A 26,715-nucleotide genomic window follows, 5' to 3' on the forward strand; every position below is an offset into this window, starting at 1 on the left:
TATATGCACCCACTCATCACATGACGAGTGTGTAGTACAGAACATCCATATGGAATGGCAAACTTCCTGCTGGATAAGAGGACTCAGAATTCCAGTATGTCTTGGTGCTGCTAGGGTCATGCTTGTCTTGTTTTTGCTTTAATTTCTCTCCTTAGCATGGAGATGAAAATACTAGGCTTTCTTCTGTTCATAAGATATAAAATGAAAAAAATAGTTTTTAACCTCTTCAGTTGCTGTGGCTCCCCCCTTCCCCTCCTTACTGGCACAAACCACTTTTCCTGAGTCTTCACCTCTGGTTATTCCACTTTCAACTTTGATCTGTGTGGGATTTTTCTTTTAAAGATTTGGTGTGTTTTATAACTAAATTGGAAGTCTGTGTGAAAGATTCTGAAAGCTAAGTTGGTGCCAAATTTTAGAGCTGGGTTTGTGCACTGCTTGATAATGAGAAATTGAATCCTTTTCCCTAACTTGATCTCATGGTTAAGTAGTGTATGTACTATTCTGTCCTTAAAAGGAACTGTGAAGTAATATTATGGAGCTATAAAAGGTTTGGGTAGTCTGCATCAAATTTCTTCAGCTTCAGAAAAGAAACAAAAAAAGACTTCCAAACTTTTCCTAACTCCTAGTGTCAGCTATGCGGAGTCTGGTAGTTAGGCTTGGTTGGTGCTGTGAGCAATGAATGGAGTTAGGGTATAATTTGGCTTTAGGATACCCTTGACTGGTAATACAAACATTTTACCCATAACCTGTTTAATCAGGATACTGTGCATCCTGACTAAGCAGAACTTGGTCTTGCAGTTTGGCCTTAGCTAGGTGTTGTTCCTCTTTAAAATGCTTACATTTTTTGGTTGTCTGTGTCCCAGTACATAGACCGTAACATCAGAAGTTAATGTCGGTTTTGCTGTTGACTTGTATAAGCACAAATAGAGAAAGCTGAGACAATTCGGGGTGCCACACCTTAATTACTGAGGCTCCACCAGGTTGTATTCTAAAGACTTGCCACCCTAATGTTTCAAAGCTCCTGCACTTCTGCTCCCCAAGGGTGACCACGAAGGTGAAAACCTCACAAGCAATTACGGCCAGGCCAGATTGCTGAGTAAGGCATCTTCCCCGGTGCAGCAGAACTTCAGGCGGTAGCAGCCTGTGGACGCATTGCTGAACAGGTGGACACAAACTGTAACAACTCGAATACTACTGGTAGTAAGTTAAAATGTTCAGCTGGGCACGGAAAGTGCCAGGCGGTTGCAAATGAGGAAAATCAGCTCGTTACCCTTGATAGGATGGAGGGATGGCTTATTTTCTGAAAAGGATCTTCAGTTGTTATTTTACCCTTGGCTGCTAACCTTGTGACTAATGTAGAAATAACATAGATAAGTACCCACGTTAACATACTAATGAGTTGCCTGCCTTGAGTGATTTGTTGTGGCATCTAACTGCTTCTTCTCTTCCTTCCTTTTTGTCACCCTGCAGTGTTCTGTGCCAAGGTCTTTGTGGCTAGGCTGCTCCAACCTGGTAGAGAGCATGTGCGCACTGAGATGCCTGCAGAGCATGCCCAGTGTCAGATGTCTCCAGGTGCCTTTCTTCTTTCTTGTTGTAAATGTTATGCGTATGCTGTTGAACTGTGTTAAACTCTCAGGACTCTGTTTAATCAAATTGTTAAGTCTGCTAAATGTTTTTTGTGCATCCTTTTCTGAAATCTTCTACTTAACTGCATTGTAGGAGTGAATCGTAAGAGGGCTTTCTGTACAGTAGGCTGTTGCGGGGGGTGGTGAGCTTTTGTGTTTTATTGCCTGTTTACTGAAGTTGTGATATAAGTAGCATAGTTGTGCATGTTGCCTGCTACATTTTGCTTTCTCATTTAATTTAAAAAATAACATAATGAGCTTTGCCATTTCTCTTAATTGCAATGAACTGACTAGCCTGTAATATTTGTGTGATTTAATTTAGAAAGGATAAACTTTTTATTTTCTGCTAAGCATCATTCTGATTATAGCCTTACATTACAGTTGTTGCGCATGTTTGAATGCAGAATAGTTAGCATGGAGTCCTGGAGCTCTTTGGGTTACTCTGCCAACTTAGCCTCTTAACTGTTAAAAATGGAAGAACAAGGGATGGGGGGCTTACTCTGCATAGAAGAGCACTAAATGTCAAGTTCTCTCTTGTTTTTCTTTTAGTAAGCTGTTGAAGCTGAGCCTGCGTAATTTATACAGGGGGGAATTGCTGCTGTTTCTTCACTGGTTTGGGAGGGACTTATAAAGTTAAAAAAGGAGATTTTGATACCGGTTAACAATTTTGAACTCCCAGGATATTCAGTTTGGAAGGAAAATGCAGAACGTGTTGTAACTGTGTGGCACTTCCTAAGGTGTTTCTGCATGTAACAATTTTAGTACAACAAAACTATTCTTTAATATTAGTGTCTTTTATAACACAATAGCATTATTTAGTGGTTCAGTCTTTCACGTGTGCAAACTGAATACTTAAACTGATTTTCTGAATGAAAACTTAAACAAATTGAGTTTTGTTTGCTGTCAGTCCGTTTGGGTTCAGACGCTCAGAAAACATGAATGTCTTTCCTTAAGAGGGCTCTTGCCTGCAAAATGTGGCCACTTGAGTTCCAGCAAATTTTGAGTTTCAGAATTAAAAATTTCTTCAAAATTTCTGTTCACATACAAACATGTTATTCTGTTTGAATGCTTTGTGTTTCCAATTTTGAAATACTATTCAATGGGGAAGAGAACCCATGACCAAGATAAATGTATAGATGGATAATACAGTTTTATAGAAATTGGCGCTGCCTCATGGCCAAATAATGGTTATAGTAGATGCTTATAGTCGTGATAGGGCAAAGTCACGGAGGTTTGGTGTCTGCCTTGGGAATATTTACAAGCTACTTCTAGTATAAGATCTTCCTGCTCTCTTTCCCTGATCCTCAGCATTCGCCCCCTCACTGGAAAAGGAAAATAAAACTTTTTTCAGTGGGAATTCTGAATTTTTTTTTTCTTCTGGGACTTAACTTGTGAGTGTCCAAAGACCATCTCTGAATGTTTCAGCAAGGTATCATAGTTGCTTTAAAGATGGACAGTGATGTTGGGACTAGGTTGGATAGAGTCTTGTGGGATGGGCCAGTAATCATTTCAAGGCTTATTAATGAACCCTGTGAGGGATGTGAATTTCAAGTGTGCTGTTATGAGGCTGTTCTTCAGTGCAGATCTAGGGCTGCAGTCCGTACTTTATTGCTTAATTTTTTTTTACCTTCTCTACCCAACTTTTGAATTTGTGACTTATGTCTAACTGTATTTAACAGTCTGAGAACTATTTCAGGATAGGAGCAGTTTTTCTGTTAATAACTGTCTTTTAAGTGGTAGATGTAGATCTTGATTTCATGGCCTGCCAGCCTTGGGGAGGGCTAGCTGCTGGAGCCACACACAGGGAATTTCAGGCTGTGGGGCTCCATAACAAGCTCAGGTTCCCTACTGCAAGCAAGGCATGCATTTCTGCAAATACCTGGTTTGGGAATTGCAGGGACTCCTTGATGATGAATCTGAGAACTTTGACTGCCCTAAGTTTCTTAAAATGAGCTCTTCGGAAAATTCTCATCAGTTAGCACATCACAGCAAATCAAGTGGTTCTTTCCCCAACTGAACTTCCTATTGAAACAATATTTCGAAGAGAAAAATCTATGTATTTCTATTGAAATAATAAAGCCTTTTGTTATGAACACTGTTTTTTCTTTCTGTTACAGTATCTGTCAGTAGGTGCATAGTAGTTTAACTGTAAATGGAACAAGTGAAAGCTCAGACCAGGCTGCATGGTAGGTTAATCGATGCAGAGTGCGTTGCATTGCAGAATTCTGTTGATAATATTGATTACAGCATAAAATACAAAGCAGCGTGTTCATGAATCTTCTGCTTTATACACAAGATTTTTGGAAACCTGTTACCACACAGATGTGGTGTCATGTATAATTAAAAACCATAGCTAATGTAGCTGTGATGTCAGGATGCGTCACTTTGAGAGATTTCTCAACCCTACGTTGTTTTCAGGAATTGTTACAGATCTGCCAGCTTTCACAAAGACCGCATTTGAAGTACTAGTTAGTTTGTGTAGGCTTTTTGCTCCCTGTACCTGTAGGAATTTTAACAATCCCAGAACATTTTTTACTATATAATAATAACAGGTAACAGGGTTAACAAATTTTAGTTATAAAGTACATCACTGCAAGGGCAACCGTGGTGGTCAAGCTGGTGGGATTGCTCTGAAGCTGTGGGGAGCTCAGTGTGTGGAAAGTAACAATCCAGGCAGTTGTACTCCAGGAGTGACTGAGAAGGGATTTCACTAGGGTGTTTGGCCCCTCTGTGTTGCAGGGCTGCTTGTGCTTTTCTGCTGGCTGCCACCCTCCTGGTAGGTTGTTTAGAGAATAAGAGGTTTAACTGTCCTAAGCAGATACCTTGTGGGGGGGTGCTGCTTGATGAGGTGTGGAGAGCACTTTGTTCATTTAAATTTTGTTCCAAAATAAAGGTGCTTTTGGTGTGTTTTTTTTTTTAAGTGGTTATTGTAGAACTGCAACCAAGTGTAAGAGGTTTTGAATCTTTTTAGAAGCATCTGTGAGAGGGTGTTTTTTTTTTTTTGGGGTGGTGTTTTTTTTTAATTATTATTTAAAATAAGTAAGGTTCTCCTTTCAGGCTAGTGACTCAGTGATGCCCAAAGGGGAACTTGGAAGTGAAAGTGGCACCAGCTGCCTTTCCCATTTTTTATTTTTGGTACCATGACTTGCCCTTCATTGTTTCCTGAGCTGTAAGCCCCTGTGTAAAAACAGGTGGGGCATTTACACCAGAAGGTCTTCATTTTTAGCACACATTCGATTAGTGTAATGATGATTAATAGGATGTTTAAGAAAGGATGTTTAAGGGAAATATAGAAGCCCTGTGGTGATTCACAGAAGTTATCTGGCAGTTATCCGTTATCTGTGCATGTTGTATGTGACCAGAAAGAGGGGAAAAAACTCTAGTCTTAAATTTGGAGCCTTGTAGAATTTCTTCAGAAAGCTCTTAGTCTTGGTACTTCATCAAACATTTAGGCTTCGAGAGTAATCTACCATCAGTCTAAAAGAAGAAAGCAGAGGTTAGGTTTACTCTTGCCTTTCCATAATGCTATTAGCAATCAGAAAACCTGACTAGGCTTTTTTAAAATCAAGCTGTAACATTTAAGCAAATATCCTCTGGTGCCAGTGGATTGGAGGTAGTGTTCCAATTCTCCAAAACCAGTCTGTGCTTTTTCTCACACAGTAAAATATCTTCATAGTTCCTGTAGTTTACTGGAGAAGTTTTTACTTTCTGCATTCTGTGACCTGTTAGCAAATGAAGAAGAGAAATTATTAAAAAATATTTGTTCCCATTTGTGGTACTTGAAGTTTGCTATCATCTATTCTGATTTTCAGTGTAATTAATATTATTTGGAAATAAAGTCCTTGACACTTATCACTTGTTGTTATTGTACTGAAAAGCATAAGTTAAATGCCAGTTCATAGTACTTGAAACTACTACAGGTTGAGACCTTTTTTACCTACTTAATTATCTTCAATAATGCTTTTGTACCAAAGAGTTTACCATTATGAACACACTTGGATTCAGATAGCTACTGTTTTTCATCCTCTTTGATATGGATTTGACTGCAAAATTAAAAGCATACTGGTCTCTTATTTAGGTGTTTAGAGAAACTGGTTCTATAATTAGTTGTGTAATCTAACCATATGGATACATCACCTTCCATAGCTTCATCCTCGTGAAGCATTGCAGTGGTTTCAAATGTATTTTGTCATACTGATTTGAGAGATGGCTCCAACAGTGCTGTCACACAAGGAGAAATGTCCAGTGTTCTCAGTTCTGTAATTAAACATCCCCAGTGTGAATTGAAGGCTAATCATTAAGCAACAGAAGATAAGTGCTCAAACATTGCTTTGAATGATTGCATAATGTAGGGTGTGATGAAATAACACTTGGGGAATAAATTATTAGATCAATGTAATGAAATTAAGCTAGTAACCAAATACTACTTGACTAACTTTCTTCCCTCTATTCAGTCACCCTTTTCCTTGACGTTTTTTTCTAAAGAGATAGTTTTATCCCTCTTTAAAATTCTGCTTAGTTTTTTCTTGCTTATTTAGACCTCCCCAATATGTCGTGGGATTTCTCCTACATCTTCCCATTTACTTGTCCTTAAAATTTTCAGCTTAATTGTATGTAGCTCTTAAATGTTTGTCCTGCTTTTCCTTTTATGTTCACACGTAGGGTATGTAGCTTGGAAGCTTAACAGAGCGCTGGTTTGCTGGAGGAACAATGAACTTCTCACTTACAGAGCTTCCAGCGTGAGAAGCAGAGGCCAGATCTTACAATTCATGCAGTGGCTTTCTCAGTTGAAGCTACGCTGCCTCCTCCTAGCCCGTTTGCTCAGCGGTCTGTAGGCTTGTGATAGCGCACTTCACTTTGCCTGTCCTTTATTCTTGACTTCTGCCCGGTGGGATGCCCAGCTCTATAGGTTTTCCTTGATCTGCATTTTCATTCTTACACCACATGTCCCGGTGATGGACAAGCAGCAGGAAGGTGACATTGACTTAGTTCCTGCCAGTATCATTCCTGCTTGTAGATTAAGACAGGAGTGTATTGATTTACTCTCCATAACTGGAAGCTATCTTCACAAAAACGTGGTCTTAAAAGCCTTTTGCATTGGCTAATTCATAATTTATTACCATTCAGAAGAACTTATTATTTGCCAGTGGCAAGTGGAGTTCTAGAGCATTAAGTTTTTAATATTTATTTCTTACAATAGCATTCCCTGCAAAGGAAATGATTTGTTAGTGGTGAGGAATCTCAGTGCTGTCACATCTGGGCTGAGGCACAGAGAAGGAAGTTTATCTTTCTATTTATTGATAAGATACAATTTAGCATTAACTTTCTTAAGCTTCTATCTGTTATTCTTCACTAACTTTGAGCTTCTGTTGGTTGATATTTCTATTTGCATACCAGAAGGAAGTACAACAATGGAAACTATAGTTGGAAAAAATTGTATTTGAAAACTAAGAATTCTGATTCATTGACATGAAAACTTCATCTTCCTTTTTTCACAGTACAGATTCTGTATTAAAATGACAATGAGCGCAGTAGATGCATTCTGCTAAAACCTTTTCTTATGGTGCATGAAATCACAAGTCGGGAAATGATGAATAGCCTGTCGCTGTGTGTAGTCTGCATCCTTTTGAAAATGTTATTCTTCTGTGCAGCTGTTAAAATGAGTTGTCATAGCCAGACAACTGCTTTGCTTCTTCTGTTAGGTTTGAAGTAATTTACAAATACTTCGTTGACATGTTGTCTGGTTTTTTGCCTCAAAACAGTGGCGCTGTTACCATTTCTTTTTGGAAGCAGTCCAACAGGTCCATTAAAAAGAAATGGATATTTGATTCCTTTTCTTTAAGGGAACAGAATGTTCTCTCAAAGACCTGAAATATTTGTGCTTGTCCCTCTGTTTTAAACAGACTTCTTTCTAAGACAGCTTTAAAGCTGAGCATAGTATTGTAGAAGCAATGAAAGAGATCCATGCAGTAGGCCTGTTGCCTTTTTGTGCAGTGAGATGCCCTGAATTACCTAATCTCTAGATCTGATGCGAAACTGTCCAGTTTTCCCTCTGTTAATCGGTAGCAGTGCTTCCAGTGTTGTTGCTTCTTCTGGCCAAAGCTGGAGTCTCCTCTCATAATTAATGAAGTTTGGATTTTGTTTTCATAATATCTTTTTTTTTCCCAGTTCTTAGCGTGTGTGTGTGGCAGACTGCGGACTGATGTGACAGCTGGATTTGGTGTTAGTTGCATATATTGCAAATATTTTGCAAAGAGTAACATTGCATTTTACCTTTCTTGGTGCTCCAGTGCTCAGCCATCCTGGTCACCTTCAGCAGATCACACTCCAGTATCCCACTGCAGTTCTTGTACTGGGGGGCCCGAAGCTGGGCTCGCTGCTCTGACTGTGGGCTCCTGAGCACCCAGTACAGCTCTGCCTGTGGCTTGGGGTGCTGCTTCCTGATGGTGTGCCCATGGCTTTTTGCTAGGGCTAGACATCAGTAGGAGAAGTAAATATAATATGGAGGGATTGGTTTTTTTCTAAGCATGATTTATTATCTGAAGGAAAGTGTTATGATAAGCACTTTTTTCAGTCATCCATTGTATATCTGTGTGCTTTCGTTTTTATGACTTTAATTATTAACTAAGCCTGTTCTTTCTCAGGGGCACGAAGAGAGACCTTTTCTTTATGGTCAATTCATATTGTTTATTTTTAAGTAGAAGAGAGTGATTACTTACTAGATTACTTCAGATGTTCAGCCAGTGAGCTAGTATTGAGCTACGAACCAGAGCTTTTCCTCTTCAGTTTCCTTAGCTGAGGAGCAGAAGCATGTTCCCTGATGTCAGAAAACTAGCAAATGGGGTAAATACCTGTAAGTTTCGGTTCCTAATTTTCCCCAGACACGATGTACATCAGTCATTTGTAGCTGCCTATGACTTCTGCCGAGCAAGTCCGTCTGTATTCCTTCTGGTCTGTGGTAAGCACGCAGCACGTGGCAGCTGTGGGCTGGGAGGTGCACGCAGGCTGTGAAACCGCTGCACACGTTGGGGTCACTGCAGTGGCCTCTCTGGGCTGGGGCTGTGTGAGTGCTGCCAGCGCTAACTTTCCTGCTTGTGGATAGAGGGGTTTGCTAGTAGAAACAGCTTTGTATATATGAGTGCTTTTTTTGGATTCTTGTTTTCAGCAGTTTTTAGAGAGCACTAAGGATCATACGCTTCATCCCCGGGCTGCAAGTTTGCTTGAACAGAAGCCTGAACAGAAGTGGTTCTCTTTCTAAACAGCTTTTTCGAGTTATTTCACTTGTGGCTGTTAGTTGGTGTGCAATTCTCTCACCTTTGTCTTCTCTTCAGAAGTTGTCGGTGTTCAAAAGTTAGTAATTTACTCAGTAATCTTTATGACAGAGATTAGGTGGGAGTGGTGATACGACTCCCTCTTGGATATTTTGCTAAGCTGCTGTCTGCTGTAGAAGGCACTTGTGAATGCAGAAAAAGTAATGTGAGTTTAGAGATCCAGTCCTTACTCCCCTGGGTATACTCCTAGTTATTCTGGCTTTTGCTAGTGTCTCTCTCTTGTACCATGTAGAGATCGCTATCTATTGTCTCTCAGACTGGGAAGGGTATGTCCCAAAGGATGCAAGTACATTTCTTCATGATGGACTCATTTATCAACACAAGATACTAGACCTTGCCTTAGTAAATCCACAGCCCGTTGCTTATAGCTGCAACAGATGAGCACAATTTCGAACATGGATTTCTGTTCCTCAGAAAAGCTAATACAATCACATCAAGCTTAATACATTTCGCAAGTAGTGGGCAGGAGCTGTTATTCCTGATACCTCTTATGATGTATGTGCAGGAGAGTATGTCTTTGAGTGGAGAGATGTTGTTAGCCACTGCTTTGTATTTATGTTTTCTCAACCTCTTTTGGAGAAGAGGGGGGGTTTGCTATCTGATCCTGTTATGTTATGGTGCAAAGGAATTTGCTAGGTAATGTGCCTGGCGCTCTGCCTGCCTTCTGGTAGTGCCATGCTTGTGCTGGGAGGGAGTGAAGTCTTTCTTTGGAGAGGGAAGAAAATGCAAGGCAGTCTATTCTTGGTATATTTGATATAGTCCTCTTCCTTGCAGGTGTTTGGTCTGTTTCCCATGGAAGAATTTTCCAGGAAACAGAAAAATATAACAAAATATTTCTCACTAATGTTGAAATTACATTTGCGTGGTGTCTTTACATAGCACTGTTAAACTTCTTATCAGAAACATCGCTGGCAGGAGGATTGGATCTCTTGCTTGTGGGGAATTAAGGAGCATTTTTGATACCAGGGTTAGTAGTGATTTTGCTGGTCCTAGTGGTTCCACTGTAGGAGTCGTCATCATAAGGACATTTATTCTTTCAGTGTGAAAAGTTCCTGGGGTGCTTAGCAGGCAGGCCATTCCTAGGTTTCCCTGGGCCTCCCGTATTTGCATCTGATAAGTTACGTGAGTCTTCAAGGCTGTGGCATATGAGAGTCTTCACAAATGTGGTTTGGGTTTTGTGATCCTTTGAAAGGGTGGTAGAATCCAAATCAATCAGAGGAGTCGGCATCGAGGGTGGGATGGCTGTTTACAAACTCAACACCAGAACTGAGCAAATTTTACCAGATCTATCTGTCAGGTATGGAAGAGTGGTACAGCAGAGAAGGAAGGAACTATGACCAAACCCTTGTACTACTTTGCATAATATATCTATGGCAAAGTAGTCGCATTTGCAAAGCCCCACTAGGGAAAGGCGTTACTTTGTGGCACAGGATGGCCTCCCAGTGCTTTGGACAGGTGGATTTTACATATACTTCAAAAGTTAGAGTTGACATTGTTGCCGTAGAGAAATAATACAAGTTGTCTCCATCCCAGCCTTTCCACTTACTTTGCAAGTATTGAATTCTGTTCAGTGGCATTGCATTGGTGTTTTTAGAAACTCTCAGCTGTTGAAGCCAAACTCTTCACATTTTAATTATTAAAAGTTTTTTGCATTCCTCAATTCACTTGTGATTTTGATGCAATTATTAAGCTAGGCTTTAGGGATGATCCAAGCTACGCTTCTAACCTATTGAGGTTTTTTGGCATCCGTTCTACTTTTTTATATTATTTTTGAATAAACAAACTGCTAAATATTTACTATAAAGCATATGAATGCAAACATCTTTTGAATGCACACTTGAACTTTAAAATCATAGTACTTCTGTCTGCATTTGAACATACTTGAACTAGAGAATTTATTCAAGGCATATAATACTGAAAAAATATTTACAGTAATGTTACAGGAATCCATGTACAGTTCTGTACAGTTGAGCTCAGGTTGTTGGAGCAAATGTCATCTGAAAGTCTCATGCTTATATCTGAGTACATGTTTTGGGAAAAATGATAAGAATTAGGTCAAATGCCTTTAAATTCAGTACCTGAATAGTAAAAATGCAGGATGCTTGCTGCTAAGTGATTGTCATCACTCTACAGTAGAGACTTTTATCTTGTCCTGCAGTATCTATTCAGTTCTTTTTGATCCCAGCAAACTTCAAAGTTATCCTTCAGTGCAGTTTGTTAGAAGCAAAAGCCCTTTCAGATTCCAGATCAAGCCACAGAAACCATAGCTGGAACTTCGTATAATTCTGTCCTTTTGTTCAGAAGTAAAAGAAACATACAGCAGTTTTCCCATTGAAGTGACATCAAACCCAGCTGTCTTCAGGAAGTAAGGAGATGGTTGCTGGCATGCTGCGGTGGTCACAGCTTTGGTTTTAAATCTTCCTTGCACAATATGTTGGTTTCAGCTGTCCACTGCCTTCTCGATCTGCTGCCCCCATGCAACAGCTTACCACCTCTCAGTTACGCTGCTACAAGATGGTGTGCTGTAACGTAAAGTAAGTCACTGATGTGATACAGAATAAAAATAATCTTCCAAAAAGAGGAACCTGGGACATTGGGCAGCTGTTCCTCCTGTTCTCAAATCCTTTTCTGTAGAGTCTTATAATGATGTACTTTTTGTGTTAATCAACTGTAGCTTGAAGTCATAGGGGGAGAAGTAGTGCTGACCTGATAGGTCAGGAGCATTTAGACATCCATTATATAAATCATGTGAAATTATGCAATTGCACATTCCTTTTAATACCTAGATAAAATCAGCACTCAAATGCAGAATGTCTCCCTAACCCCAGGCAAGGCTGAGTGAGTATTTGAAAAAAATTATTTGCGCATGGTTTTTTTAACATCTCTTATTACTGAAGGCTTCTTTCTTTAGCTGAGGTTAGTCTGCAGCCTTTTTTGAGATAAGGTTTTCTCCAGGTTTTGGGTTGCTTGGATATCGGCAATTACAAAAACACACTGAAATTGTGTGTAAGCAAAAGATTGTGTTTCAGGCAATTAATGAGTGATTAGGATTTCCTGAATAGTTACGATGGACTGATAACAGTTTCATGAGTTGCCAAATCTGGAATATGTTACCGTACGTCTTTGGAGGAAAAAAAAAAACCAGACTCACAACAGCATGGGATTCTTCTTGGAGTAGCTGACTGGTTTAAGGCTTTAGTTTTGTTGAATATTTTGTTGTGGTGGCTACGTTATTCTGTATTTCTTTTGTGTGCAAATGCTTTCAATTTTGCAAAAGACAAATAATTGAGGGCTATTGCAATTTTATTATTTCAGACTCCTCAAGTGTTTTTGAGTAACCTTTTGAAAACCTTTATAGAAAAAGTTTGTATAGAAACCTCTTTCAGAATATTTTAAAGTTTTGCTGATCCTTGGGGAAGAGCAAAAAAACCACAGAACGAGAATAAATTCTGATGTAGTTCTGGTGGCCAGGGAAAGCAAGAAGGGATGTAGAGAAACTAGTGCCAGAACCTGGCCTTCAAAAAATTAGGGAAAAAAATACATAAGATGTGCTTGGATGGAAGTATTGAACATGTAACTGAAGCTTGCAGCTTATTTTGGTTCTCCAGTCATCTTGTCATATTATTTAATGCAAGTGAGTTCATAGCTGTGGACTTGTAGTTGTTTAGAGTTACTTACTTTTAATTATCAAAGCACACAACTGAAGAATATGTGGTATTTGTGTTTGTTGCTCAGCCGGTTCTCTCAAGCTGGAAGTACGTCTGCTGCTTCCATTCCTTCTGTCCCATTTTATTGTTTTACTGGAGAGTTTAAGACTGCAGATCTTTTCTAGATCTTAGGGAAAGAATCAGGTAATAAGGACCAATGCATGTGTTAAGCATTAGTGGATATCAGGAAAAAAAAATAAGGCTTTGGAAAGAATGGCTTATTGATCTGGGTCTTTAACTGGCTGCAGTGTCTGTATTTCTGATGCCTATCAATGTCCTGTCTCATACAGCTTTTTAGCCACCTTTGTGTTGGGTGAGGGTTGTGCCAGTCCTCTGGCTGGCATGTCAAGGTAACTACATTTGGACAGAGCTGGTTTCACATGGAACTAGTAGCAGAGATCTGAACCTAAATTCCCTCTGGGAATCTAGGAATAACCCTTGAATTATTTTACTTTTACACCAGGCAGCCAAGTTGCAGATGTAGTTAATCTTAACATAGGCTAATTTATTTTTGATGAATCTGAAGTCATCTAATTACTAGCTTAGTCTGAAATTTGCTTGTGAGATGTTACTTATCCTACCTTTAATCTGAAATACTTAACAGGCTTATTAATTGTGTAGGGGAAGGTGATGTGTTTTCTGCCTTATTTACACATGAACATAATGCAGAAAAAAAATGTACAACTTACAGCTTTTGTATGCAGCGTTGTACAGTGTGAAGCGTAATTTGAATTTTGCCTTGCACCTGACTCAGGGTGTCCACACACTGCAAATGCTTTTGGAAACGGTACTCCATTTGAACTACTTGGCTGGTAGGAGGTGTGTGTAAGCTGGTTCAGGACTTTGAAACATGAATGCTAATGTAGAAATAGTGTGTTGTGGGGATGCATCAGTCAGCTTGAAAGTGTCTTGGCTGCTTATGGAGTCCTTGAAATCAGCTGCTGTTGGCGTGCTTAAATTCCTCGATTAAAGTGGTTATGATGGAGGTGCTAATCTGAGCAGTCAGCAGTGAAATGCAACATTCTAAATTGTTTTCCTTTTATAAGTCCTATAAATGAATAGATGAGTGGATCTGAAGAGGTTTCTTTGCATCTGCTCTGGCATAAAAGTTGCTATAATCTTGAGCCAGTATTTTCCCCTCAAGTTTTTATTTGGGATTTTTTTGTTTATATAGGAAATAAAAACTAAAGGGGCTCTTTACTAGGTATTGAGACAGTTTCTAAGGTAGTAAATGCTACTTAATGTTTTCGTAATAATAATAATAATAAAAGCTTGACATCTAGTCCTCCTAACTGCGTAACAACATCTAGTTATTTAAGGTGGCTTTTGGTGTAGTTGTAGATGCACATGGTCTGAACAAATACGTAGTGTGGGGCAAGTGCCCGTGATGCAGTGGAAGCTCTGAAAACATGTTGCATTTACTTCCGTAGTTTGAGTGACTTCACTGTATAGATCACGCGATTGGAAGTTTCCCTTGAGTTTTAAACATACAGAAAAACTGTTTTACTTTGTGATGGATTAAGATTAGAGTGCACATAGGTTCTGCCGGAATAGGTTTATTTGGAGGATCAGTTAGGTGAACCATTAGTGCTATTGTCAGTGCAAAAGCAATAATAGGAATTGTAGCTGAGAACTTGAGGTAATTTCTCTTAATTAAAACAGACCAAACCAAACCCAGTACCTTGCTCCTAGTGTCTGTGTATCTTTCTACAGCCAGTTCATCATAGCTATATTTCTGATGTAAACGTTTTACTGTTAAAATTATCATTTGCAGGCAGAAAGGGTTTGTCTTGGGGTATTCATACTCTAGAGCTGTGAAAGCTAATTCAGAAGTGTTTTAGGAAAGTGATTGCAACTATTTGCAGTGCTAGGAACGATAAGCCTGATGACTGCTTTAATATACTATTTAAGTCTTGAGATTTTTCTGCTCTGAGCAAGAATGTGGACCGCTAATGTATTGCACACATCCAGTATCTGCCAAGAAAGGCTGAGTGACCATATAGTTCAAGGCATGAACTGAGACAGCTGAAAAGCAACACTTGTAAGCTGAAGGTATAATTAAACCTCCTGTTAGGCTGGGAAAGGGCTGCAGAGTCCAGCCGGTTGGAAAATAAAGCCAGTTTTCATCTGAAGTAAAATGTGATCAGTAAGCTTCAGGTGGAGCATTGCAGTAAGACTTGCTGGTTACCCCTTAACTGCTGGCTGCTCTTCCACATCATAAGATTTTGTTGTTGTTGTTATTGATTTGGATTTTTTCAACTACCAGCATAAGCTGAACAAGTAGTCACTGTGGAAAATGTTACAGCAAGGCTTAATGTAGCCCCCAGACCTCGCCTAGCTGTATTTAAAACTGCATTTGCCATTTTTTTAGTAAGCTGATTCTGCATAAAATGGTACTTTCTCTTTTGAGGGGCAGGTGTAGAGAAAGTGATTAAATATGTATATATTTGGGACTCAACATATTTATATTCAGCAAAATAATTTGCATGATGCGCAAGTTTAGCAAGCCTTCATGGTTGGGTACTCGGAATGGTGCAGGGATGAGTCATCAAACTGCTACAATTACACAATTTGGTACTCATTGTCCTTGTAAATACAACATATTAATATAGGATGGATACAGGCAGTTTTGGATTACTGACTCTTTATTCCAGACGTTCAGAATATTAAATGAGAGTTAGGGTGTCTTTGAAATGGTTACGCAAGGAATACGTTAGACGTGATCCCGCAGTACCTGTTGAGGTAAGCCTGCCCCTAAGAAGTAATAAGCTATTATGTACTTACAAAAACCCCAAGACATGGACGACTTGAATTGGCTGAAAGATCAAAAGCATCCTCCCCATCTAATTTTAGAAACTACACCTGCTGCTGAAAACACTGGATGTCTCTTGGGATTGCAATAGTTATATTTTTTTTCTAGTGATGCCAGTTTGCTCAGTGGAAATACAGACGTGCTGGAAAATAGCTGGTAACTTGGACAAAAGTAGCACTTTTTTGTTTGTTTTTTACTGCAACCTACATTTTTTTTTTTAAGGTTTAATCAGTAAATTATATATATATTATTTTTTTTTAAATTTATGAGAACCTGTATTACACTATTTCTGAAGTTCTAAAAGCCAGCAGAGTGATTTTGCTGTTACGGTTCTTACTTCATTGGCAATTATGCTTTGCAGGTTGGGGTATGAATTAAGAAATTAACTGCTCTGCCAGGCTTCAGAATGCAGTTTATGCCTATTAAAAGGATGTGTCATCACCAAAAGCTCTGTGGTGGAGTCAGAGCCCCCTTGCTTAGTGTTTCATGGAATTGGATCAGAAGAGTAATTCTAAACTGTTGATCATGTTTTTAAATGAAATTACGTACAAACAAGTTACGTAGTGTAGTCCTGTGTGGACACAGCCCATACTGATCTGACTTCTGAGATTAATTTCCTGTTAAGCCAGACATACTGAATATTAAAAGGTATGCAGTTACTTATTTACAGATCAGCAAATAAATTTTGTAATGAGGTTAAGGTGAAGACATACTTTAGAAACAAAGTGAAATCAGTGGTACTAATTGCCAGTCATCAGAGCATTAGTGATTAAACAAGATAACTTGTTTAGTACCTGCTTGTAGTCTTCTGAACCCATAGAAATAACTGTTCTGGAACATTTAGGTGAAGGTTCTGTTTCTCTGAGCAGTGACAGGAGCAGGAGACTGTTGGTTTTGGGGGATTTACTGCTCTGGACAAAACTTCCTGATGGGCTCTTGAGAGGTGTCAAACTGGGTATGTGAAAGCATTGGGTATCTTTAAAAAATGTTTGTATCTACAGCTTGTGGTCAAACTACAGCATTTCTTTTTAGAGACTTGAAACACAAACTAGGTAACTGTGTGCTGGTACTGAATTTACCCCATCTTCCTGTACGCTTTTTGGTGGTTAGTCAAAGGCCAATTAAAAATGATGCCTTATTTTCAGCCTAAGGGTTTCTTTTCTAATTTTGCCTTCAGCTGTTGGATCTTGGTAGACTCTTTTAGTATTTCAAGTCTATTTTTGTTTGAACTTCCAGCAATAACTGCACTAAAATAAAACCTGGCAATTGGCAGAGTAGCTAGCTAGGTAAGAAATGGAGCATATTGAGCTTAATTTGTGCAGATCCCAAGTGCTTATATAAATCAGCTAATTTAAGCTGAAACTAGCAGTTACTAACACAGATGTCAAATATAGACAAGTCCGTGGTCAGCAGAGTTAACTTTCAGGTTAGAATCATAGAATATCTCAAGTTGGAAGGGATCTGTAAGGATCATTGAGTGTGGTTCCTTGCTCGTAGGAAGCTTGTAGGACTACCTAAAACTAAATCAAGTTTAACTGGATGAACCTTAGAGCTTTCTTTTCCGATGCTTTATAGTGACTGTGGACAGCGGATCAAGTTTATCTACCATCAGTTATTTTCAGAGTCTTTATTTGGAAAATCATTTGGCTGTGGGCTCTCTTTTCTACTTTTCTGAAGGGATTTTTTTTTTTTTTTTGCATAAAGGTATCACTTGATTATCTCACTAAATTAAAAAAACCCATGTGTTTTATCTTAGTACATAATTAACGGAGAAATATTGCAAGGAACCATTTCGTACAGGCAATCTGAGTGAGGTTAAATCCATAAGCTGGAGCTGGTTGTTGCTGGTGCTGTCTTCTCTGTGGAGCCAGACGTCCGATTTGAATAACCGTCCATACCTTCTTACACAGATTCCTTTGACATGGAATCTTTTATGTTGTTCCTCTGTATATAGCCTATGGCTATGCTTCTGAAGAAATTTTTTTGAAGTGATGAGTCTTTGCAGTGGTTAGGATGCTTTGTCAGTGACCACCTATTTCTGACCCGGCATTTGGAAGCACTGTAGTATTTTTTGTATTTCTTTGCAGATGTGTATATACAGATCTTGAGGGGTGTGATATGTAAGGGGTTTGGTGCACCTTGTGCAGTTTAAGTAGTGATTTTCCAACTTCATTTAGCTCTTGTGCTACAGTATATTAAGGCTCTCGGTAGTTAAAAGAAGAAAATCCTCTCATATTCCTGATCAAGTGTCAAGTTGTTGTTGTTAAACGCTATTTAACAGGTTCCTGGATTGGAAAATAGTGACCATGACATCCTAAGGAGAGGCTTGCATTCATTTTGAAATGCTTTAAACCACTTGGGGTTTTTTGTCTGTACTAAAAGCAGGAAGCCATGAGGGACACATGCTCATCGCTTTCAGATGGTAAAGGTGGTTCCCCAGCTTTTTCCTTACTGATGTGGTCCAGTCACCACCCAGGATGGTGGATTCCTCTCCTCCTCTGGGTGAATGTGTAATTAAAACCTTCAGCAATCCTTGTGCTGGCAGAGCTGGCTTCAGAAGGCAATGTGAGTTCACGGAGCTCAAGCATAATCTGCTTGGTTTGACTTCAAGATATCCAAGTATGTGTCAATTACTTTTTAAAATTGTTTCTTCAGCTTCTCTAAGGTCAGATGTAGATGTGATTTGTTAAAGGAGATCAGAGTCTGTTTGGCTGAACTGTTTTGATTAGTTTTGCTTATTTTGTAATTTTAAGTGAATTTTCCTGGTATGATTTTCAGTGAGTAGGGAATTTTGTCAAAAATCAGATTTTAAAGACATAGCTTGGTCTTTAACTCAGATCAGAATTACTGGTCTCAAGGGTAGTGGGAAAATAGTAGTTCTTGTTTTCTATCACTTTCCCTTTCGTTTTAGCCAAAAATACAATAATTGAAGACTGCCTTTCTTTTTTTTTTTTTCAAGGTAACACAGCTACTGTCTAGTTTTGTCCATCCGTTCTTTGTACCCTGGGAGTCCATTCTTGGATAGGGAAAAGTTTCTCATCAAAGAAACTTAGCAATGTTGTCTGCCTTGCTAGGTACTACTCCTGCAACTCGTGTGTCTTGTCCCAGTTCCCAGGATTACTGCTATCACCTCTGTAATTGCTCTCTAGATACTGGCACTAAAACTGGGTTAAAGAACAAAGCTGCACCATGCAGTTTCTCCTCAGAGTCAATTAAGTGACTGAAGGCACTCCCAAGTCCTGAAGCATGGTGCAAACCCAAGCGTTACCTGCTTATAGCTAAGACAAATTTGGTAGGAATCTGGTTAGCCCGTGGAGGATAGAATTCTGCTAGAAAAGACGCAGCTTTTTTTCATATCTGTCATGAGTGAGATGAGCCTTGCAGGCTGAGTGCCATTCATCTACAGAAAAACTTAGGTGCTTTTGCACCAAATGTCGTACAATCCTATATACATGGAACTATTACGCTTGAGATGCCCGTTTTAGTTGCTACCAAGTAGCTAAGGATCTTCACTGAAACAGATTCATGAAGTTTTATAATACCTACAAAATCTTTTGCCTTTGAGGATCATTCATGGTTGTTCTTTTTCATTAATTTGGAAGCTTTTCATAATCTCCAAAGGAAATGAGCTTTTTGTAATTATGCTTGTCAGTTCCTCTTTCTCCCCAAGTAACTGTTGAACCTGTTTGCCATGTTCATCTGCATCTCATAGAAATCCCAAAGACTTGTGGTATTGTGGAGCAGAAAGACTAAAGAAGGCTTGAAGTTACTGCAGAACTAGGCAAGGAATATGAGATGCAAATCTTCAGGAAACAAGCTTTTAAAACTAAAACTACAACTTGTAGAGCAATTTGTAAATTTTACTGCCATTGCTGGTTTTACTGTTAGTGAAAATAAAAGACAGAGGCTTTTCTTGGTGTAATTTATTCAGTTGGGTTATAACAACTATAAGGCAATGGAAAACATCTCTGCTTAGACCCATTGTTACCACTTCGCTGTTGCTGCCATTCTCAGTAGGGGATGGAGAGCGCTTACTCCAGGCTGACTAATTAAGGAATGACAGCTGGTTGGAAATAATCATTCTACTCTCGCAAGAGCTGTGAGCAACTTAACAAGAATTTCTGGAAAAAATGAACTTATAAACAGGATTAATTGACCATATTTAGAGGCTGTGCTTCCACTGTGAGAAGCTGCTAGGCTCTTGTGTTGTGGGGGTGAAAAATCAGCCGTGTTCTTTCAGAGCCTGCGAGCGCAGGTCGCTCGTATTGCCGGGGCTGACGGTCCTGCTAGGGTAACTGGAATGAGAGGTCACAGTTTGCAGGTCTTGATGCTGTTCAGCAGCAAAGCTGCAGGGAAATGAAGTCAAGTCCATGTTAACGCCACCAAAAAGCTACTTGGGAAACCTGCAGAGGTGGGGTGGGCAGCACGGTAGTTTTATATAGAGGGTGGGTGAGGTTAACAACAAGGTACACGTGGAGAGAAGGGACCAGCAGGACGAAGGGAAGAGTTGGATTTGGGGATGCCTATCTATCTTCTTGCACAAGAGCTGGAGGCCTTCCTGAGCAAGGACTAGTGACACCAGCTGTTAGGAATTTTGAAATTATTCTTTTGCCAAGTGCTGTGGATGTACAGGACAGATTAGAGTTGTCTAATTGCTTTTTCCAGGACAGGATCCATACCTGGCCATCTTTTAGTCTTCAGCTAGTAGGCTTAAGTGCTTTAGAGACACATTATAGCTTAGGATGTATGTAATCAGGGGAATGACCCAAAAATTGTTTAAGACAGAAATAGAGCAAATTTATTTGGAAGAGAAGATATAATAGGGAAAACAAACTATATATTTGGGAGCAGAAGGGGAAAGAATGAAGGAAGGATTAAAATCTCAAGCTCTAAAATATGGTAAGAAAATTGGAGTGAGTTTAGGATGGGAAAAGAGGGAAAACACCATAAACGAGGTGGTAGTAGATACCATTAAATTAACACAACTGCCTACTTCCTGGTTAAATGCATAAATACAGCGTTATATTTCCAGCCTAAAAGTCAGGCTGTGTAGTCTGCCCTCATGTTCACAGCCCAGATGTTGAGAGGGTATGGAAATATCAGCAACAGTACTGCCTGTGCCAGGTCACCCATTTGTGGATCTAAGACACTGTCACTTTAGCCAGGAGTGGGCTCTGATGCTCTGAAAGAAGAGGGACAAGCGGCAAGGGGTAGGAGAAGTGCAGTCCCTCCTACTTCTCCCTTGTATCAGTGGACATGCCACGGATGGAGCATGTCCCTAAAGCCTGCCACCCAGTCTTCTTTACCTAGGCAGCAACAGAGCCACGGTAGAATTGAGTAGGTGTGCACCAAAGACAAAACTTTGCTCTGTAATCTGCTTAGCGTGGAAGTTTGCTCGGTTTGGTGAAGTTTGTGTTATTGCCCGTTTTGCATTACAGTGCTGCTCTGCAAGTTTGTATTCCTAGAATGAAAAAATGTGACATTTAGGAGACAGTTCTTATCCTACATCCCAGGGAAAGCTAGCGATGATCTCTGAAGGTACTTCCCAACCAAGGAGCAGAAGAAAACAATGGCAGAGTCCTGCCATGACCTACCGAAGGAAAGTTAGATTGGAGCTAAGTTGGTATCATGTGAGATTTCTGTGAATATGCTGACCCAAGCCATCAACGTTTGATATTCTCAATGAGAGGTCCTGTTCCTTGCTCTTAGCTCACAGGATTGATGCATATATTTAGCCTTCAGCTGCAAAAGGGATGACATGCTCTTACTCATTTAAGGACATACTAATTGAAAACAGTTAACAACATATAATCACTATAATGACTATTTCTACACATTCAAATTTAAAATAAAATGAAGAAAAGCCCTGCATAATTCTCTGGAGTCATGTTTGCTTTCCAGAATAATGTAACTGGTGTGGGCCAGTTGGGTACCAGTGAGTCTGTGGATGATGTGTGCTCCTTCTTGTGGCACCGTGTGGCAGGAGAGCATCGTTCGCCCACCATGTGCACATAAGTGGTAGCGCTGGTTGTGAACAGTCTGTAGTTATGAATAACTAGAATGGCAATTGAGGAAGTATGATTTTGAAAATGTGGAATGTGTCGTTTACTTTTCCAGTGTTACTGTTCTGTGTATGTCCAGAAACACTAAAATACGTCTATCTGTGGAGTAACACAAAACCTTTGCTGCCTCTGGCCATCTCCTGGGCTTGTGTTTTGTCATTGTCATGTGTGTTGTAACTAGATATACTTAAGTTCTTCCATCACCCAGTGGACATAGTTTTTATAATGTAATCTTTTGTCCACGTGATACGTGTTTTTTCATACCTTACTGCAAGGCAGAAAAGGTTTCAAGGTAAACTTCAGACAAAGCAGTGTAGTCAAGTGGTGGAGGAAGGCTTGCCTGAAGGGGTAATACTGGTAATCTTGGGGGTTTTCTGGGTTTGGTGTGGTACATCCCTTACACAAGGAGGAGAGGAAGCAGTGAATGCTTTTGAGTGGAATTGTGTTTTTTGAATGGGGATGGATGTAGTTGTTAAGGAGTTAATCCATAATCTGTGACGGCAAGAGTAAAGGAATTGTGTGACTTATTCCATCATGTGTTTCACTTGAGTGCGTTGTTCCTCTTTCTACTGAGACAGCTGGTAAGAGGGGAGAAGGCTGAAATAAATGCAATGTTTTAAGACATTTAAGGGCTTTTCACAATAGCCCTCTGCCAGTTTGTTGGTGTCTCCTGGGGGTGAATGATAGGGAGGACAGGGTTGGTGGGAAGCTAAATGAGCGGTAATTGCCTAGGTGTGGGGTACCAATGAGTAGGTGGAAATAGATGGTAATTGTGTTATGGACAGCAAAAGGGAGCAGAGAATTAAGAAAAGGAAAGGGAAGAATTGAGTTAAGAGTTTGAAAAACTGAGGTAAGCTGTAAGAGAAACATTTGCAGCTGAATGTTTGTAGAAATTCTTACATCTCTTGTTCTCGAACAAAAGGGAAGAAAACAGTAGGGAGGAGCAGTTATAATGTGGGGAGAACACTGTAATTAAGTCAGGGTAAAGAAAGATGGTGACTGCCAAGGGTTATAGGACACAGACTGTGGCAGGGAATTACAAAGACGTTCTGCGAGAACCGTCCCTCCTCCTTGTGGTAAGCTAGAGCTAGGAAACAAAACCAACATATTCTGTTGCATGAAGTAGTGTATAGTGATTTTTTTCTTCTTTTTTTTTTTTTTAACTAGATGTATGCAATTTAACTTTGGCAGAAAGTGCTGGTTGATTACTTTGACAGGTTTAATTACTTTGGCTTGAGTAGGATGAAAGTGAATTTATTTCCCAGTGAGAAAAGCGTTGAAAGGCTGCATGAAAACCTGTCAAGGGAAACTGAAGAGGGGTTGGGGAGTTATCTTTACAGTAAATGGAATTGATAAACATGTCAGTTAAAAGGGGAATTTATTCAAAATACCCAGGTTTTTTTGGCCAGAAATCTTTGATAATTCTATTCACTGGGAAAATGAATTTTATCTGTTAAGTTGATTTGCTTTTTCATAATGCTTGTCGAGCAAGGAATTACCATAGAATAAAGAAATTGAAGTTTATTTGGTTTTTTTTCCCCTAGAACACGTCAGTAATGGAGGATCAGAATGAAGATGAGTCTCCAAAGAAAAATACCCTATGGCAGGTAGGACTAACAGTTGCGTGGAAAGAGAGTTGGCATGATTTTGTACATTCCTGCTTTTGAGAAACTTCCAAATCTTGCATCTGCATAATCATCCTTGTATGTAGTTGATTGTATCATCCTAAAATTATCTCAGCCTTCAAGTGAAGGATAACGCCAATGAATAATACTTGAGAAATTACTAGATCTTCTCAGATTTTGTAGTTTGTGCTGACCTTGGAAGGCCAATTCTGCATCAAAGGATACTTGAGATACAGTTCAACCTTTCTGAGCATGTGACTGTCCTTTAAAAGGGAAATTTCAGCACCTTCACATGGCAAGCACTTGCAACCCATTTGCTTTGAAGAAGTTTGGGAATATTTCAGAGCTGACAGTTGTTCCCCAACAGCTCTCTTGGTCTCCTGAAGGGCTCAGAAGAGCCTGGCATAAATCGTTGGTTCTATTTACTAATTAGTAATGAGTCCTGGGGTGGTGTTCTTGTAGCATCCTTATCTGTAGGTAAAGCTCCCAGGATTTTAATGGTGTTTTTATGTGTGTGTCCCAAACATTGACATGAGCTGTGTTTCAAAATCAAAGCAAGCCCTTGATATTGTGTAATTGTCCGTTTTCATTTATGGACGGGCAGTTTGACACTGACATAAAGGTCTTGAATTTTTGTGTTAATTAGAATATTAATATCCAATGTCAGCATGTCTGTAAATGTGTATTATTTTAACTGCTGGAACCCGAGTAAATAATTCGAGGAGGGAGACTGCAATATGCAGCAGAAATCACTGGTTTAATCTGGAAAAGTTTCTTCTGAAAAGAGTTAATATCCTTGCTGTTTAAATGGTAAGAGGTGTAAGAGAATTCAAGTCTTTCAGTGTAAGAAGTGAGTTACAATTACCAGCAAAGTCCTTTCATTGATCTTTTATCTATGGAAGATGAAGTTTATATGGTGTAACTTGTAGCTTTGAGAATGTTTTGATTATTTGCTTGCATCTTCTCACATACTCTTCCTCGAGAGAGTTCTTTATAAAGCTGTTTCTGTTTTTTATGTTTAAATACTAATACTCCTTTTCTAAACACAGATAAGTAATGGAACTTCATCTGTGATTGTCTCAAGAAAAAGACCATCGGAAGGAAACTACGAAAAGGAAAAAGACTTGTGTATTAAATATTTTGACCAGTGGTCTGAATCAGATCAAGTTGAATTTGTGGAACACCTTATTTCACGAATGTGTCACTATCAGCATGGACATATTAACTCTTACTTGAAGCCCATGTTACAACGGGACTTCATCACTGCGTTACCAGGTAAACTAATCCTTATTTTACAGGAGGTGCTTTTATAAATATACTTTTTTTAATTCTTTGGGTGTATGCAGCTTTTCAGAATGTCCTTCAGATTGAGATTGTCTTGTATAAATAAAGTGAAGCTTCCTAATTAAAAGAAGGGCAGGAGGGTAGCTGAAATCATTCCCTTCTGTGATTAATTGAATTGGCCACTGGATGCCAGTGTTGTTCCATGTAAAAGTAGTTTGAGTAGCATATCCGGAAGACTAGTTTGTGTGTAATTTGAAACTTGAGTTGTTGCTAAAGTTGTATCTCTGCAAGCTCTGGTCTAAATTCCGTTTTCATATGGACACCATAGATGTAGAAAAATACTATAAAGGTGTTTTCATTCATTCATTACATTTTAGTTTTGTTCTGAGTTTCCTAAATCTTAAATAAAAAGCTGCCTGCTTAGATGAGTGAATCTGGTTTGTCTGGTCTTGTTACTGACTCGAGAGCAAAAGCACTTGTGGATTTTTATTCTGTAGTCCAGCCATGATTCCTTCTTCCAGCTGCTCAGAACAACTTTTGTTGTTTTTTACAATGTAAATACTGGGAACTGTTCCCATGCCCAGCCCTTTTTGAAGGTGATGTGGTGTGTGAGGAATATCTGTATAAATTGACCCAGGAACTTAATCTGAGCTGATTGAAATCAATCTCCTCTTGAACTAATGTCACATTAAAAGATAACAGCGCAGTACTACCTTTTAAAAAGATAGTCTCACTTCTTTTAAGCAAAATTCTTTTGTTGTACATGGAAATAGTCTTTGCTTGCTACTATCCTCACTGATTTTACACCTGTGAGGATGCAGGAAAAATGGAAAACGTTTGTGGTATCTGGCTTCTTTTTGTTTCAGTGGAAAAAAGTGATAATTCTGCTGTGCTGTTCCGTAAGTGGGTGGCAAAACGTTTAGTTTGCAGGATCTATCCTTACAAGTTGGGCAGTGGTTGGTCTTTTTACTGCACATCACAATCATGGAGTATGGCTAATACTGTACCAGCTGTTGCAAGTCCCGTTGATGAGAGTGTCTCAGAAGCCTCATTGATGAGCCTATGCTCATTGTTTTTCCACATCTGTCAACAGTGTTTCCTCTAGCATGTGAAAAACAACTCTCAAAAGACAGTGGTACGTGGTGGATAGCGTAATTGCGAGAGTGACTTAAGTCACTACTGTGCTTTTGATTCTCTTAATTATCTTTAAGATGTTGATCTTAACACTCCTTGCATGGTCTCATGCAACTTCTGCTTCTTCCTTAATCAAATTGCAACTCTGACCCTTGAGCACTACCTCATCACCTTTGATTAGGAAAGAAAGTCCCTTCCATATCTGTTTCGTGTGTTAGAACTATAGGAGCGCTATACACTGTGTCAGGCAAGTAAAACCCTGCCAGGCTTCTTCTGAAATGTGTTTCTAAAATAATGAAAGCCTGTGCAGTTGGATGATCTAAGTGACTGTTTTGTATCTGATGTTAGTCAGTTTTATAGAGTTGACATCCCACATTTGGGTTTCATTTTCATACAAAGTGATATTTACACATTGAGCTTTGAAATCCCTGTGGATTTTAATTGTTTTAATTTCTTATTGAAATTCAACCAAACCTTCATCTGGTACCTATAATCAATAACAGATATAACTTTTCAGCATTTTCTATAAAACTGCAAAAGCTCTTGTAGAGGCATAAGAATTGAGCATATTTTTCTTTGGAAAATGAACCAATAAATCCTAGATGCATTTTACTGTAGAAAATTGATAGATTTTAGTACCTGTTGGAGAAACTGTTTATGAAACTGAACGCTTACTATCTTTTAATGTAAAATAGGTATGTGCAGCTATTTCAGATCTTAATGCGTCTTAAACTTAGTCCTGTATGTTGTCTGAAATGCTTAGATAGGCCCACTGTAATTACCTGTGCTTTGGACCTGTTTCTACTGTGTTAAGTAGGATAAATATTTTACTTGATGTCTTTTTTTTTCTAATGCAAACAATTTAAATCTGTGCGCTTTTGCAAGCAGTAAAAATCTTAAAATAGACTTGGTGGCAAAGCATTTGTGTATTTGTGCTCAGTATGCAATTTTCAAGGCTCTGTGTGGTCACAGAAGAAGAGATTGCCGTATTTTAACATCAGGAAACACTTGAGTTTCTGACTTTGTAAAAATCTGGTTTTAACTGTGGCCAGTGTAATACAGAACTGTGAAAATTATGCATCTTAATAAAGGGCTTCTGCCTGGTAATTTGCAGTTGATCCTTAAAACTCAATGG

At 39.2% G+C, this 26,715-nt stretch overlaps 1 protein-coding gene across 5 annotated transcripts in view; it reads left to right on the top strand.

Annotated features, from left to right (window-relative positions):
• The window catches only part of FBXW11 (F-box and WD repeat domain containing 11), a 74,582-nt gene that overhangs the window by 15,670 nt on the left and 32,197 nt on the right, over window positions 1-26,715 (top strand). For 2 of the 5 annotated variants that reach the window (XM_080398570.1, XM_080398567.1), the window contains 3 exons: window positions 1,471-1,572; window positions 23,082-23,144; window positions 24,212-24,437. In XM_080398570.1, coding sequence (XP_080254696.1) covers window positions 1,522-1,572; window positions 23,082-23,144; window positions 24,212-24,437 — 340 coding nt within the window. In that variant the 5' untranslated portion in view covers window positions 1,471-1,521. Of the gene's footprint in view, window positions 1-1,470; window positions 1,573-18,483; window positions 22,614-23,081; window positions 23,145-24,211; window positions 24,438-26,715 lie in introns of those variants that run through there. The other 3 variants (XM_080398571.1, XM_080398568.1, XM_080398569.1) reach the window with 2 other exon arrangements.

The sequence above is a fragment of the Falco punctatus genome (assembly GCF_963210335.1).
Source record: "Falco punctatus genome assembly, chromosome: 8".
NCBI lineage: Eukaryota > Metazoa > Chordata > Aves > Falconiformes > Falconidae > Falco > Falco punctatus.